The following is a 16,706-nucleotide window of genomic DNA, read 5'->3' as shown; positions in this document are numbered from 1 at the left end:
GGGGCGCCCAGCCGACCCGCTGAGTGTTGCTAGGATAAAAGTTTCTCCGACGGCTGTGCACGCGGCGCGCACACACCTAACTGGAATGGATATGAGCAATCACTCGAAGAAGAACTACTATTTCTTTTGTATATCATTTTTACAGTGCAAATATTTGTAATAAAAAACAACATACACTTTGATTTCAGTTACAACACAGAATACAATATATATTAAAATGTAGAAAAACATCCAAAATATTTAATAAATTTCAATTAGTATTCTATTGTTTAACAGCAGGATTAAAACTGCAATTAATCACAACTAATTTTTTTAAGTTAATTGTGAGAGTTAACTGTGATTGACAGCCCTAGTATAGAATTTTAGATTAAGTTGGCAAACCACAAGTTAAAGTGAAGCTCTACTTCAAAATATGGACCATGTAAAAATGGCACCTTGTTACTCAGCATTGTTACTCAGTCATCGGTGCTTACAGTTCATAGCATGGTCAAGAACAGAGTAAAAAAGACTGAGGATAGTCACATCTGTTGACTTTGATAAATCAGTTTTTACTCATTAGTATTGCAGAGCCAAAATAGCTAAAACTGAACAGGGTTCCACTCTGCTTTTTGCATCAATAGAACTGTGAACTAAAATCTAATTGCAGAACGAAGTTCTGCCTTTAGTTACACCTGTGCAACATGAACAATTGTCTGGGGGTTTTTGTTGTTGATACTGATTCATATATTCAGAACAATCTAAACTGATTTTTCGCTCAAAAGCTGAGTCTACAGGTCTTGCCATTAGGGGAAGAAAATCTTCATACTTGTAAACAGAGCACACCTTCCATAAGAGTCAATATGACAAACCTGTAACTCCACAATGCCATTCTCTCATATAATCACTCGCAGAAAAAGTTATTTAAAAATGAGAACTTTGATTTACCAATTTTATATTATGGCAAGTTCCTCTTGAATGTATTGTCATTTAAATATACAGAATATATTCTACATGGAAACAATACCACGATTGTTGTAACAACCATGCATTTACTTAATGCAAACTCCACTGTATTGTACTTAGCAGTAACCATAATAGGAGGAGAAATAAAATAAAGGTATTACAATCAAAGCGAATCAGTGCATAGCAGCAGGCCTAACTACTGCCAGCTATTTGAGCAGCGAAGACCATACTCACCAGCAGCTGGTTTTCTGTTAGAACTAGTTCAGTAAGGCTTTCACAGTCTCCTATTGCTTCTGTCAAGTGAACAAGTTTGTTCTGATCAACCTTCAAGACAGACAGCTTCTTCAAATTTCCTATAAATAGAGGAGAATCGTTAAGTTTGGCTTCAACTATATCCGCATCAGATGTTCCCTTTAAGATTAACACATTCATGTTGCTGAACTTATATTATTCCAGCACATCTACAATACATGTGAATATCTAAATATCTGGATTGCATTGCTAACGGGGATTGAACACAACCAGTAAGAGTAAAAAAAAATAAAGTAACGAACTCTAAGCATGTTCAACAGAAGACAATGGGGAGCATGAAACTGCACACAACCTACAGTTTGGAAATTTAAAATCATACAAAATACAGTGCAACTTATCTTCTGTTGTCAAATACACCAAAATTTTCCAAGAGTTTTCTACAGCAAAGTTCAATTGCAAAAATAGGATAAGTGTCAGATATGGCCAATGAAAGCTCACTTGGAATTAGACATCACAAATGTAAGCCAAACAGGGGACTTTTCCAGTTTATTTTAGGTGCTGAATTGCCAACACACTATAGTTCTTCTAGACAATGATAATAAAATATCCATAAATAAATTTTAAATGTAGGATTGTTATTGGTGGAAGAGGAGCTCAAAATCATATACCATCCTCCTCAAATACTGATTCCATAAATCTATGTGAAAAGAAAAAAAAAAAAGTTAGTTGTGGGGTAAACTTGAGAGCAAATGCTCCCAATAATAAATGCCTTTAAATTCCAACAACTGAAAGGTTTGCTTGGGACAAAAAGTGTTTTCAATTCTATTTCGTGAGTCTGAAGTTTGACAGAGGGGTAATAGTATACCACATCCATGCGTTAAGAATGGGAAATCCTTTTACAGAGGGAGAGTGTAGGATAATCAGGAGTTAAATGTTTCACCATCCAAATATGACTGGGGAGGAGGGAATCAAGCCATACAATATTTCCTGATAAGCATACACAAAAGTGTTTGACATTCTAAGCCTCTAGTAACCTGTATTCATTAGACAGACACAGATACTAAAAACAATGTAGTACTTATGAAAACGGAACCTCATTTAATTTTTTGTGATCAAAACATACTGCATTTAGTTAGATTAGGCAGGTCCATGATGTGATGTAGGATGCCCTTATCTATCCTTATCATCGTGCTGGACTAGTATACAAATATGCTAGTTTTGTACAAAATACAATTATAATCACAAACATTAGGTTACCAGATACTTCATTATATAATGAATTCCCTATGACTACATAAGACTTTACGTGATTTCCCTTTTTGCTTTGTGTCCTTCAACTATGTGCTCGTATGATAGCTACCGTAAAATTTTCAAGCATTTGCCTCACCTGAAATATTCTTAGTGATTTTAGCAGATAACTGAAATCATACTGAAAAGATCCCAAGCAGGTTACACTGGTAAACGCTGCAGTTTAATAGCCTGTCTGCATATTTACTGAAGAGGGCTAAGACCAAAGGCAGAGAGGGTTAGTTCCAACAACTCCATCTGCCGTTATCAGTACATGACTTGTAGCCTCAACTCTGCACATCAGCCTCAATGCCTACAAGTGGCACCAAATAGAAACTATTTTTTGCATTCTACTTTAAAAAAAAGAAAAGCTGACAAAAATGACCACACAAACTCCAAACTATTACTACTGTTAGTCTGTACTAGCAATACAAACTAGAAGTAGTGATACCAACAGTAAACAGTAGTAGTTTGAGGTAGCATACTCCAAAGCCCCAAATCAGACCATGGTGCTCTACGAACACTAGTTATTCTCATACTGGCCTGGTCAACAAAGATAGATGCAGTAACTGATAAGGTCAGAATTCAAATAAAGTCATTCTGGGAGATGAGTTCAAGCCCTGTACAAGAATCACTATAGCTAAGAACACAGATAGCTTGTGTAAGCATTAAGTGCAACTCTGCTTCTTGGGGAAAGGACCACGTCTTCCTTCAGGTCAGAGGTGTCTAACCTTTTCAGCTGAAGAGCCAAACATTACTTTTAAAAAAGGTCAGTGAGCCACAACTGATACTACAGGACAGACTCTGTCCTGTTCTGTTCCCTTTGTGCTGTGTATGATGGAGACTTCTGCCAGCTGATCAAAGTTTGAGCATTCCCCAGGCTGCTCTAACCTGTTGTGGAGACAGAGAACCTGTGAGTCATCACTGGGTGCCAAGTTAAGTTTTCTTCCTTCTACCCTCTCCTGAGCTGCCCTGAGTGGCTGTGTTAGGCTCGGCAGCACCGGTCAAGCTCTGTTCCTGTTCTTCATAGGGCTCTAACAACCCAACAGGGAAGCAGATAATGGAACTGCCAAAGTTACTCTCCTCCCTCCCCTCAGACGTAAAAACCAAACATAATATTGTATTTAAAGAACTATGATCAATGAATTTTACTAAATTTACTAAATAATTTTACATGTGATGCGCTATAAAATAAATTTACAGATTATAAAACCTCCAATGAATCAACTTGTACTGGACAGAAAAGAGTGAGTGAGTGAGTGAGTGAGTGAGTGTGTGTCACTCAGACTGATCCATACCAGCCAACACATAGGTCCAAGGGGAGCCCAATCCTTCCTTGGATGACTGGAAGGATTTGGGCCTACTGAGGTCCCATATTACTGATAGGTGACTCTGGAAAGCTATTGGCAAGTGTATAAGGAACTTTTGTTTTTTAGATGTGTTCTCTGTAAAGTTTTCATGTTATGAATAAATGTGCTTGCTTAGAAAGGGCTGCATGGTAACTTGTGACTGCTGGCAATTACAGCTGTTTATAGCACTTGAAGAGAAAGATCCCGGCCTGTTTAGGTAGACTGGGTTTCTGGGGATATCACAGTGTAGGCAGGGAACTGTGCAGCCTCAAAACACTCAGTCAAGAGTCAGATAGATCTGGGTCTCTAACCAAGAGAAATGACAACTGAGGAGTCGGGAGCCTAGAGTGGGTGCCACTGGTGGACCCCATGCAGAGGGAGCATGGGGCAGTTGCCCTAACTATGACACTGAACCCTCTAGTTCCGATGGTAATGGATCACATATGATGTACTGTCTCATATGCTGCTCAGCAAGTTAATAATAAATTTAGGCAGCCTAAATAGTGAGGCATCAATTCCTTAGTAGAAATAAAAATATTTGGAGTGCAAAATTAGCAGATCTGTGTGTATAACTAGACTTTAAAAAAAAACTGGAATAGGCTCATCTCTTACATAAGCAGAAATTGCAAAAGAAATTCAGGACACATGCGCTTGCTATTAAAACCAGTTCCAGTAGTTGTCTATTATTATGTTTACTTTATATTACTTACCAATACCATCAGGTAGCACCTCAAGTAAATTCTGAGAAACGAGCAAATCTGTTAAGGAAGTCAGACCACTGATCTCTTCAGGAAGTCTTTCCAATTTATTTTCAGACACATCCAGACATAGCAGGTTTTTCATATTTCCTATTTCCTACATCACATTTAACAAAACAAAAACAAAAAAAATACCTAGTCAGGTCCAAACTTGCAACACCAAGCTAAAGTTTCCTACCACACTTAAATTCCACAAGGTACTAAGGAGGAAGACTTCTTTTCTAAACGCTGGAAGATAACCATTTTCATTTTGGGAAATATTACAAAATAACAGCAGCTTCTTATGATAAAAATATTGACTAGCACAGGCTAGATAATTTAGACAAAAATGTTTCCATCTCAAACTTTGCGTACAAAATAGGAACCACAAGTAAGCAGTATAAATGAAACATAAGCCAAAACAGTCTTTTTCTTAAGGAAAAACTCCATGCAGTTGTTTTTCAGAGTTACAGAACTCAAATCCCACATACAAAGTCTGTCTCTTCCAAGTAACTCAAGGCAAATTATGATCGGCCCCTCTTGGCTGATATTTCAACATACAGTAACTATCAACATCTAGAGATTTCGTATCTTTTTCCTTCCTTTGCAACAAATGGAGAAATACAAATCAGAAGTGCTGCACTAGCAAGCTTATAAAGCTATAAAATTATACCAGCTACTTAGTTTTGACAATGATATAGTTCCGCTAAAGATCTGATTGGAAAAAATTGACACCTCTTATTTTTATATTTTTCAGTACACCCTCACTGTGAGTATACTCCTACACACATTCTGTCATAGCTGACTTTAATCATCAAAACATTCAGCACTGCTATACCAATACAGCTGAAAATAAAGATAAAAAATAGAATAGCAATCGTAATACTTCATATATAAATGTCTACAGAGTAGCAACAAGATCACTGAAAATCTCAAGACCGATCATGTTAGATAGCAAAGATTTTTCTATTTTCTAATATTTGAACAACGAATTACATAAAGTAAGTTGCTCATAAAAAGCTTTTTCTTAGGATTTTTCTATTGGACATTAACAAAACCCACTAATTATTGCTAAAAATGGCTGTTGAACTTCAGATGTCCACAGAAAACCTGATATGGCAGAGTCTAATTGGAGCCTCTTACAAGTACTTACTGTAGCTAGTCTTAATGACGGAAAAAGGCATACACTAAGCTCACTTGCACTCACCATTGTTTTTGCATTGATTTTCAGCATGCAAGATTTCCACACCACCCACAGTGGACTCAGCATATAGAATACCAGTGAAATGGATGGATTTTTTGGCTTGAATCTTAAAAGAAAAAGCTGTTCTCAATGCACTAAGGACAGGGAAGCTTACCAGATTACAGAAATACCTTAGCTGTTAAGGCCCCTCATCCTGCAACTGAAGTCAATGGGGTATTTGCTTGCATGGATCCAGTTGCAGGGCTGGGGTCTCAAAATTCTATTTATGGTGGGAATTTTATTACCTTATTTCCTCTGTACACTCTATTTTATACAGCAGAAGAAAGCTACAGAAGAGGACAGTTCACACACAACTTTGATTAATTGCATTTTGACAAGTGTGAAGAGTGAGAGAGTCAGTTGAACTGAATATTGGTCTTCCGATCCCTAGGCCATGAACACTACAGACCGAGAATGACCAATTTCTGGAAGGGGGAAAATGTCCTGTCATTCATCAGATAAACCCTTTGAAGCCTATCAGCTGTTTCTGGTGCATATGACAAAGGCATCATGCCCAACCTTCTAAAGCTGAGAGGCAGAAATCCTAAAGGTACTCGCTGAACTTTTCAAAAAAGCTTATAAACTTCAAAGTTTAAAAACATATCTTCCCCCCCCCACCCCCCAAAAAAGCAAGTTTGATATTTGTAGCTTAGCCACAAAGAATTTTTTCTTCACACATACTTTTTTCATGAGAACTCTACCTTACCTGAGGTATTTCAGCTAACTGGTTTCCATCCAGCCAGAGATCTTTAAGACTGAAAAGTGCACCAATTGTTTCTGGCTGCAAAATGTAAACAAAACAAAAGAGCAAAAGGTAGTTAGGGTAATTCAGAAACAAGCAATGTGTACAACAGAAGAAAAACTTGTTGCCCAGGCGACCTAACACATTGATTTGAATACTATATTGTAATGCTTGATCTGATTTAGAAAACGTAACTAAGTATGACCGTAAGTTGTCTGTATTCATTACATATTTGGTAAGTATCCAATAGGTGATTTACGTATTTGACTAAGACTATGTTAGACTAACAAAGGGGACTCCACATTCTCTGACAGTTTTTAACACCCTTACATCCAGAGGAGAGACATATAATAGTCTAGCAATTACAACCTATTAGACAGAAAAAAAATGTATATTCAAGTGACCCCATACAGTGTCCTCTTTCTTGTTTTACTTACCTAAAAAATTAAACTCCAAGTTATAGCTCCCAAAACAACTCTAACCCATCCCCTTCCCACCCCCATATATACGCACATAATATTGTGTATTAATGTCATATTTGAATGCCATAAGAACATACAGGAGAACACAGTATACCACAACTGCGTAATTAGAGTTGTTCGTGGAACCATAATTGTAACATTAATATAATTTAAGTTTTTAGTGTAATCACTAAAATATGCTTTAAAAAGAGCAAAGTATAAGCATTTTTGTTTCTGCACAAGAGCCGTATTTCATATTTTAACACCCAAATGAAACCTCAGTTCAATCTTGAAATGACAAAAGGTAAGTACTGGGGCACAATTGAGGAACAGAGAAAACAATCTGTGTTCCCTGCTTTGTTTCTGCAGAGAAAGATCTGTGGGGATCTTTCCTATTTTGCAGAAAAATAATTCTACCACAAATTAATAACGTATGCTGAAATACCAGATTGCATATCACATCATTTTAATAACTATAGTAATAGCTAGGACAGGGACATAAAAGTATCAAGTATCAGAGGGGTAGCTGTGTTAGTCTGGATCTGTAAAAGCAGCAAAGAATCCTGTGGCATCTTATAGACTGAGGGCTGGTCTACACTACGGGGGAAAATGGATCTCAGATAAGCAACTTCAGCGACGTAAATAACGTAGCTGAAGTCGAAGTATCTAAGATCGAATTACTGACCATCCTCATGGCACGGGATCAATATCCGCGGCTCCCCATGTCAACTCTGCAACTCCATTTGGGTTGGTGGAGTTCCGGAATCGATATAAGCATGTTCGGTGATCGATATATCACGTCTAGATGAGACGTGATATATTGATCCCCGAGCAATCAATTGCTACCCGCTGTATCGGCGGGTAGTGAAGACGTAGCCTAACAGACGTTTTGGAGCATGAGCTTTCGTGGGTGAATACCCACTTCGTCGGATGCATGTAGTGGAAATTTCCAGGGGCAGGTGTGTATATATATGCAAGCAAGAAGCAAGCTAGAGATAACGAGGTTAGTTCAATCAGGGAGGATGGGGCCCTGTTCTAGCAGTTGAGGTATGAAAACCAAGGGAGGAGAAACTGGTTTTGTAGTTGGCAAGCCATTCACAGTCTTTGTTTAACCCTGAGTTGATGGTGTCAAATTTGCAGATGAACTGAAAGCTCAGCAGTTTCTCTTTTGAAGTCTGTCCTGAAGTTTTTTTTGCTGCAGATAGCTACCTTTAAATCTGCTATTGTGTGGCCAGGGGGCTGAAATGTTCCTCCTACAGGTTTTTGTATATTGCCATCCCTAATATCTGATTTGTGTCCATTTTCCTTTTCCATAGAGATTGTCCAGTTTGGCCATGTACATAGCAGAGGGCATTGTTGACATATGATGGCGTATATTACATTGGTGGACGTGCAGGTGAATGAACCGGTGATGGTGGTGGCTGATCTGGTTAGGTCCTGTGATGGTGTCGCTGGTGTAAGATATGTGGGCAGAGTTGGCATCGAGCTTGTTGCATGGATTGGTTCCTGAGCTAGAGTTACTATGGTACGGTGTGCAGTTACTGTGAGAATATGCTTCAGTTGCAGGTTGTCTATGGGCGAGGACTGGCCTGCCATGCAAGGCCTGTGAAAGTGTGGATCATTGTCCAGGATGGTTGTAGATCCCTGATGATTCGTTGAAGGGTTTAGCTGGGACTGTATGTGATGGCCAGTGAGTCCTGTTGGTTTCTTTCTTCGGTTTGTCTTGCAGTAGGAGGCTTCTAGGTACACGTCTGGCTCTGTTGATCTGCCACATCATCATGGTCATTCACCCTGCACGTCCACCAATGTCATATACTCCATCATATGCCAGCAATGCCCCTCTGCTATGTACATCGGCCAAACTGGACAATCTCTATGGAAAAGGATAAATGGACACAAATCAGATATTAGGAATGGCAATATACAAAAACCTGTAGGAGAACATTCAGCCTCCCTGGCCACACAATAGCAGATTTAAAGATAGCTATCCTGCAGCAAAAACTTCAGGACCAGACTTCAAAGTGAAACTGCTGGTGCTCAGTTCATCTGCAAATTTGACACCATCAGCTCAGGATTAAACAAAGACTATGAATGGCTTGCCAACTACAAAACAGTTCTCCTCCCTTGTTTTCACACCTCAACTGCTAGAACAGGGCCCCATCCTGATTGAACTAACCTCTCACCCCTATGGGTGGTATGTGTCTTCCTCAACTCGGTCCTCTACCAGAGGCCTGGGAGTTTGAGGGTTCTGCGCAGTATCTTAGCTGTTCCTAGCACTGCACTCTTCTGGACAGAGAGCTCTGATGTTCTTCCTGGATCTGTTGGAGCCACTCATCCAGCTTAGGAGTCACAGCCCCGAGTGCTCCTACCACCACTGGACCACTTTGGCCTTCACTTTCCACATCCTCTCGAGTTCCTCTTTCAGGCCCTGGTATTCTCCAGCTTCTCATATCCTTCTTCCTGATGTTGCTGTCACTTGGCACTGCTATATCTATCACACCGCTGCTTTCTGGTCCTTGTCTATATCACGATGTCTGGTTGATTGCCCAGTACCTGCCTGTCCATCTGGATCTGGAAGTCCACAGAATCTTAGCCTGCTATTCTCCACAACCTTCTGTGGAATCTCCCATCGGTCTTGGGAGGTCTAGCCCATACGCTGTCAGATGTTCCTGTACACAATGCCAGCCACTTGGTTATGCCATTCATGTATGTGTTCTGCCTGCATCTTACATCCTGCCACTATGTGTTGGACTGTCTCTGAGGCCTCTCTGCACAGTCTGTACCTTGGGTCCTCTCTAGTGTGGTAGACCCCTGCTTCAATGGATCTGGTGCTCAGTGCCTGTTCCTGTGCTGCTATGATCAGTGCCTCAGTGCTGTCTTTGAGTCCAGCCCTTTCCAGCCACTGGTAGGTTTCCCAATGTCAGCCACTCAGCTATTGTCGATGGTACATCCCATGCAGGGTTGTCTTGCCATGGCACTTCTTCTGCTTGGTCTTCCTCCCATGTCTGCCTGCCTCAGGCATTCTCTCAGCAGCTCATCTTGGGGGCCGTCTTACTGATGTACTCTTGGATGTTCCGGGTTTCGTCCAGGACAGTGGCTTTGATGCTCACCAAGCCCCGCCAGCCTTCTTTCCGGCTGGTAATACAGTCTCTGGTGTGGACTTGGGTGGAACCTCCGTGCATGTGAGGACTCCGGGTTTTCACATCAGCAGCCTCATGTCCTCCTTTGGCCACCTCACTATACCGGCAGGGTATCTGACGACTGACAGGGCATATCCATTGATGGCGTGGATCTTGTTCTCCCCACTGAGCTGGCTCTTCAGGACCTGTCTATCCTTTGGTGATACTTGGATGTTGCTGTCTTCCTTGCCTCCTCATCATGGTTTCCATGTGACTGTGGACGCCAAGGTACTTGTAGCTCGTCTGTATGTCTGCTATGTGGCCCGCTGGTAGTTCCACCCCATCAGTCTTGACTACCTTCCCTCTCTCGCTACCATCCGCCACACTTCTCCAGTCCGAATGACATCCCGATATCCTCACTGTAGATCCGCGTCAGGTGGATTAGCGAGTCGATGTCCTCGTTCATTCTTAGCATACAGCTGATGTCATCCATGTAGAGGAGGTGGCTGATGGTAGTTCCACTCCTGAAACTTGTACCCGACCATCCTTGTGATTATCTGGCTGAGGGGGTTTAAGCCTATGCAGAACAGCAGCAGGGACAGTGCATCACCTTGGTATATCCGCACTTGAATAGCCACTTGTGCAAGCTGCCTTGAGTTGTCTTCTATGTGTCTCCCATAGTCCCATGAGTTCTGAGGAAGGTCCTTAGCGCCTGTTACTGTATAGCGCCAGACATTCACAGATCCACGTGTGCGGCATGATCGTAGGCTTTCCTGTAGTCAATCCAGGCTGTGTTCAGATTGGTCTGTCTAGACTTGATTCTTGGGCGTGCTCTATCTATGAGCAACTGGTGTTTTGAGCTCTGGTGTTGTTCCCAATGCCCTTCGAGCTGTGCTCATGTACTGGCCCATGTGGTCCTGTAGCTTGGCAGCTAGATGCCTGATAGACTTTCCATGTTGTGGAGGCAGTTATTGCCGTAGTTGACGGTTCTGTCCTCTGCGGGGTCTTCATGATCAGCACTGTCCTTCCTTGTGTTAGCCAGTATTTGGTGGGAGCCTGCTTCTAACAGCTGGTTCATCTGTGCTGCTAGCGTCATGCACTGCTGTTAGTTTCTTTAGCCAGTAGGTGTGGACAATGTCTGGTCCAGTGCTGTCCAGCTCTTCATGTTCTTGACCGCCTGCTGATGTCTTCTACTGTGATGGTGACTGGTTCTGTTGTGGGAGATTGCTGTGCTCTGTTGTCAGGTCCTGCAGCCACTTTGCACTGGTGTATCAGTCTCTCTTTCTCCCATATGTTCTTCCAGTACTGTTCAGTTTCTGCTGCTGGTGGCTCGCTGTATATGTGTTGTTGCACTGCAGTTGGGAGTACACCTGGATGGTTCTTTGGAGAACAGGGCATTTACTTTTGTGCCTCTGCTTCTCTAGTGTATCTCCTTACCTGGGTAGCTAGTGCTGTGAGCCTTTGTTAGCAGTCTCTAGGGCTTCAGATGGAGTCAGGCCTTGTATTTTCTAGTAGCCGAGTCTTATCCTTAATCTCTACACCCTTCTGTAGTTCCACCAACTGACTAACTTCTCTCTGAGTCGCCTTGATCTTATCCTCCAACTCATTTTCCAGGGTGGGTACATACTGTTGTTCTTCTTGTCGTGTAGCCAAGCATCTCCAGGATTACAGAGCCGTAGCGTATACCAGTTCTTGGTTTGAGTTATGTGGTAGTAGGATATTGTCATGAGGGCTCTATTGCAACTTCTAACATACATATCTGATGGTACTTCTCCACTGAGCCTTGGTAATCGGTCTCGAGGATTGACTGTAGCTAGTTCTCCATGATCTTATGCTCATATCAGCTCTGCTGTGCTCTGCAATGAGGGGGTGGCAGTGAAGTTCAGCTTCAGGTGTGGGCTGCACATCCACTTGTTCTTCCAGTCTTCTTGAGTCTGGGATGTAATGTGGGTTGGTCTATCTAAGCTTTGAGAGCAGCTGCCTCTTTACTATGTTGAAGTGTTGGGTAATAGCTGTTTCTCAGTAAGTGTGATGTAGGTCTTTTGTCCATCCACAGTCCCCTCATACGTTTCATATATCCCTCTCATTAGGTCTACTGTTGTAGTAGCATTCCATCAATTCCAGTTCTCTGTCTCGTCCAGAATGGTTGTTCCAGTAGCCCACTTATCGTCAGATTGTCCTGGTTCCTCAACATCTGCGCGGACCTTGTTAATCCGGGCGACGTCCGAGCCGGCATGACTCTCCTAGTTCGTGTCACTCTCATATTTGAGGTAGGCAGGTGAAGTGTTAGGGATCTTTTTGCCCAGGACCCTGGAAAGTTGGGTACCAAACCAGGATTTGACCCCGGTCTCTCGTATCAAAGGGCCGTCTCCCGTTCGGGCGGCGCTCTTAACCACTAGCTATCCCAGTCGCAAGCGCGCGCACGCGCGCACACACACACCTACCTACCTTCCCGTGAACTGTCCCTCTGCTCCGCGAAGTGGGTATTCACCCACGAAAGCTCATGCTCCAAAACGTCTGTTAGTCTATAAGGTGCCACAGGATTCTTTGCTGCTTTTACAAAAGTATCAAAGTACATCAGCTGAACTTATTGTTTTGTACTGTATGATGATCACAGGAAATAGGTAACATGATGACAGCATGTCACTGCCAATTTTTCATTTATATGTATAGAAATGTTCCAGAAGGGTCACCGCTTCCAGTTTGGGAAATTTCTGTTCTGGATATTTTAGTTCCACTTGAAACACCAATAACAATGCCATATTCCATTGATGATTTCTTACCAAGTTATAAAGTTCATTGTTTCCTAAATCAAGTTCTTCTAGTCTCTGCAGGTGGGTGAGTGATCTGTAAGCAAAGAGAGAACCCCATTAGACTAGACCATCAGAACCCCTAGGTACCTGAATGAGCTCTTTCCACTGTATAATCGTAAGTTCTTCTAGAAAATGATTTTATTGGGCATAGATTATGTATATTAATATGATACTGAAGAGTATTGGGTTTGTCAGTATAATGTGCCTCTGAAGCATAAAATGCACTATAATTGATCAGATCATTGACCATTCTGCTAATCACCAGTCTTAACCATGGTCAATACCACATAATTTAGAATGAGTTGAAAACCTCCACAAAATGGATCCAAACCAATTTACAGCTGGATGAAAATTTCTTACACTACCTTACATTGATCATATTAAATGGTTTATAAAGCATGCAGGTCAAGATTTGACAAGTCCCTCATCTGCCTACTCACCAAGAGCAAATAAAGATTTTTTCCCTGATTAATAAATGCCTTAACTCATCAGCTTGTGCAGAATTTCAGCTTGAATTAAAAAAGAATTTGAGCATTTATGGCTTTAAAAGAAGCCTTCTGAATGTGAACAAACAACAGAGCTTTCCTGACACACCTCAGAACAGATCCCTCCTCTGGAGCTTCTGCTTGCCTATCCCCAAGCTGCAGCAGCATGAAGACAAGACTGGTCAGTTTCACTACTGCTATTCAGAACTCTGAGCAGCAGTAAAACTGTCCATTTATAAACAGTTTTACTCTGATGCTGCATGGAAAAACTATCTATTCATACTCCACAGTTCATTGTGGCGTTTGAAGCACCTTGGGGCTCATGAAAGTTACCAACAGCAGCAACGGGGGAACTACTGGATATATCCACAAGAGAAGAAGACTAAAGAGGATGACACTGGAGCAGAGTATCGGAGACACCTATCCTCTGATAGTAGCAGACAGGAAGCCAAGAGAAGAGACTCTTTACTCCCTTAGTTCCTCAGCAATGAGGAGACTCTGGGGTACTGGGAAGAAAGAATGGAAAAATCTTCCTCTTCCAGTAGCCAAAAGGGAGTAAGGAGTTCAGAAACAGTCAGATGTCCAAGCAGGAGCGGACACAAAAAGAACACTTGACTCCCTGTACCTGGTGCAGAACAGCACCCCAAAAGAAATCCTAGGACCTTCTTTCTTTCACAGAAGGAGTAGAGAGTGAGGTTGAGTTTCTAATTAGATCTTATCAGGGGATCTCATTTCCAGGTTTGCAAAGTTTCTCTAAATTATTCAACCTCTCACGTAAGTGCTTATTTACACTTTTTTTAAAAAAATGTAAAGCTCCACACAGGTTTAATATAGCTCACATGGTGAACGTTAAAAGTTTTGAACATGAGATCGACCTTCATTTGCGTAATAATTAATATTGGTCATGAAATGATTCAAGCTTCCACCTCTAATAATTTGGCATTAGTTTAGAGTATTTAGCTATTCAGTATATTCTGCATATTTGTATTACACTGAAGTATTCCACAGTGTGATGGGGCAAGGGTTATATAAATAAAATTTACTATGAAACAAAAGGCAAAAACTATTATGTACTGTGATGGGGCAAGGCCAAATGGCTACAGTAAAGTACTGAGAAACAGGTATGTTAGCCCCAGGCTAAACAAATCCCTAGGACCATGGTAACCAAATGGCAGTTGCTCCAGGTTAATCAAGGCACCTGGAGCCAATTAAGACCCTTTTCTAAAGCAGTGCCATAAGCTACTCTTAATTAGAAAACCCTGTCAGCCATCAGGCAGCAATCCAGGCCACCTGGCAACAAAGGAGCTCATACCATCAGGCAGGAGACCATAGGAAAGGAGTGCATGAGAGCTGAGAGCAAAGAAGTCAAGAGCTAAGAGTGAGAGAGTGTACGCTGGACGATTAGGAGACCAACATTATCCAGACATCAACGGAAGATCCGTGGGAGGAATACAAAAGTTGTTGAGGAGGCCATGGAAGTAGCCCAGGAGTTGTAGTGTCATGGTCAGCTGTACAGGAGGTACTATAGAACAAAGCGCAATCCACAGGGCCTGCTGGAACCGCAGTAGAGCGGGTCCAGTCCCCCAAACCTTTCCCAACTCTGATCAACATAGAGAGTGCCCCGACGTGGAAGACCCTCAACTGACAGGGCACAACAACGTCTTTCAAAAGCCAGAATCACTAAGAAGAGGAACATTGTCCAACAACAGTAAAACGATTCACACAACCTCGGACTCCTGTACAACCAGTGCTAACCAAAGTCCTGAGTGCAACTTCCATTTATAACGAAGTACACCCGTAACTCTTCATTTCATTCTGCAGAGACTGAAAACACCTGTATGCACCACAACATAAATGAGGGCAAGAAAATATTAATCAGACTTTTTTTTTTTTTTTTTTTTTTTTTTTTTTTGAGGATGGCACATATTAAAGCACACACGACCACAGACACACATGCAATGGAACTTACTCAGGTAAGTATGTCAGCAGATTCTCTCTTAGTTCCAAGGAAGCCAGGTTAAAAAGGCTAAAAGATAAATAGTAATTTTTGAAGCCATCTTAAGATATTTTCTTTAATAATTTCAGTAACTAAGGAAAAAGGAAGTTTTTATACAGTGTATTCCAGTGATCTCCAATGGAAGTCATCCCCAATAATTTCTTTTTTTAAATTTCCCCACACTTCATTTCACATGATTGCCTGATAGACTAAAGAGAGCAATTTTAAAAATTAGACCTTTTTTTTTTTGTTAAAAAACAAATCAAGAAAGGAAGCAAGCAACGCAGGAAGTAACACCCCACATTGACCCTTTCTATCAAAGTGAAAGTGGTATTAAGTTACCAAAAAGTGAATGTAGGTTTTTTTAGTCATTATATGAAAGTAATTTTACTTATTGGCTTTTAGATTTTGACATGTGGGCTGTAACAAGTTACAACAGCAGCAACTAAACTCATCTCTGGCTATATACAACTTGGCAACTATGGCATGCTCATTATCATAAGTGACAGCATGTTTCTAAGCCCTTTGCTTACTCCATAACCCAGGCTTTTACTAACATCACCATAGTAACATTCAGATTTTCCAGGGTTTTATTTATGACTAAACGGAACACAAGGAGTCAGACATTATCCCAATGCTATAATCAGTTTTAATCTTCTAGCGTCCCAGGAAAAAATAAAAACCAGATATTGTATCTACAAATAAAAAGCAGTTCTCTACAACATAATATGCCCTGTCTTACTTGAGTGTTAAAGGTTTAATTTTGTTTTTGGACAAAGTGAGGTAAAAAAATAAAGTATTTGTAGCTACTGCTGCAAAGAGAAACGCAATCACTGTCCTATTCTTCAGTCAAATCTGAATTCAAACAAAAACTAAATTTAAAACATTTCTAACATTGATTATATCCGACATTGGAGAATTTATTACTAGAATGAGGATACGTGAAGTGAATGGGCACCTTGGTATAAAAACCCACCAGTGAGAATATTTACAAATGAAGGTTTTTCTTCTGAATCAATACAAGAAACTGGTGGATCACGTATTCACAATGATGAGATGCTAGTACCTTGACTAGGATTAACTGTGTACAAGTTTAGAATCTAAAGTAACTTTTTAAACAGAGTAATTTAACTACTGCAGTGGTTCTCAAGCTTATTTGCCGTCCCCCCCCAGCCATGTGTCTGTAGTCACTTACACGCCTTTCTGCCCCACAAGTGCATATACTGCTGCCCAGCTCTGAAGGCACCGTTGCGACACCAGCAGCACAGAAGTAAGAGCGG

General features: G+C 41.1%; 1 protein-coding gene across 1 annotated transcript in view; it reads right to left on the bottom strand.

Moving 5' to 3' along the window:
• Positions 1–16,706, bottom strand: part of LRRC1 (leucine rich repeat containing 1) — a 135,112-nt gene that overhangs the window by 26,088 nt on the left and 92,318 nt on the right. The window contains exons 5-9 of the mRNA XM_075063725.1: positions 15,400–15,456; positions 12,916–12,979; positions 6,517–6,591; positions 4,541–4,685; positions 1,177–1,295 (exon numbers count right to left, since the gene is read on the bottom strand). Coding sequence (XP_074919826.1) covers positions 1,177–1,295; positions 4,541–4,685; positions 6,517–6,591; positions 12,916–12,979; positions 15,400–15,456 — 460 coding nt within the window. The remainder of the gene's footprint in view (positions 1–1,176; positions 1,296–4,540; positions 4,686–6,516; positions 6,592–12,915; positions 12,980–15,399; positions 15,457–16,706) is intronic.

This window comes from Chelonoidis abingdonii, chromosome 3 (assembly GCF_003597395.2).
Source record: "Chelonoidis abingdonii isolate Lonesome George chromosome 3, CheloAbing_2.0, whole genome shotgun sequence".
Classification (NCBI taxonomy): Eukaryota; Metazoa; Chordata; order Testudines; family Testudinidae; genus Chelonoidis; species Chelonoidis abingdonii.
This window is presented reverse-complemented; position numbering and strand designations above follow the sequence as displayed.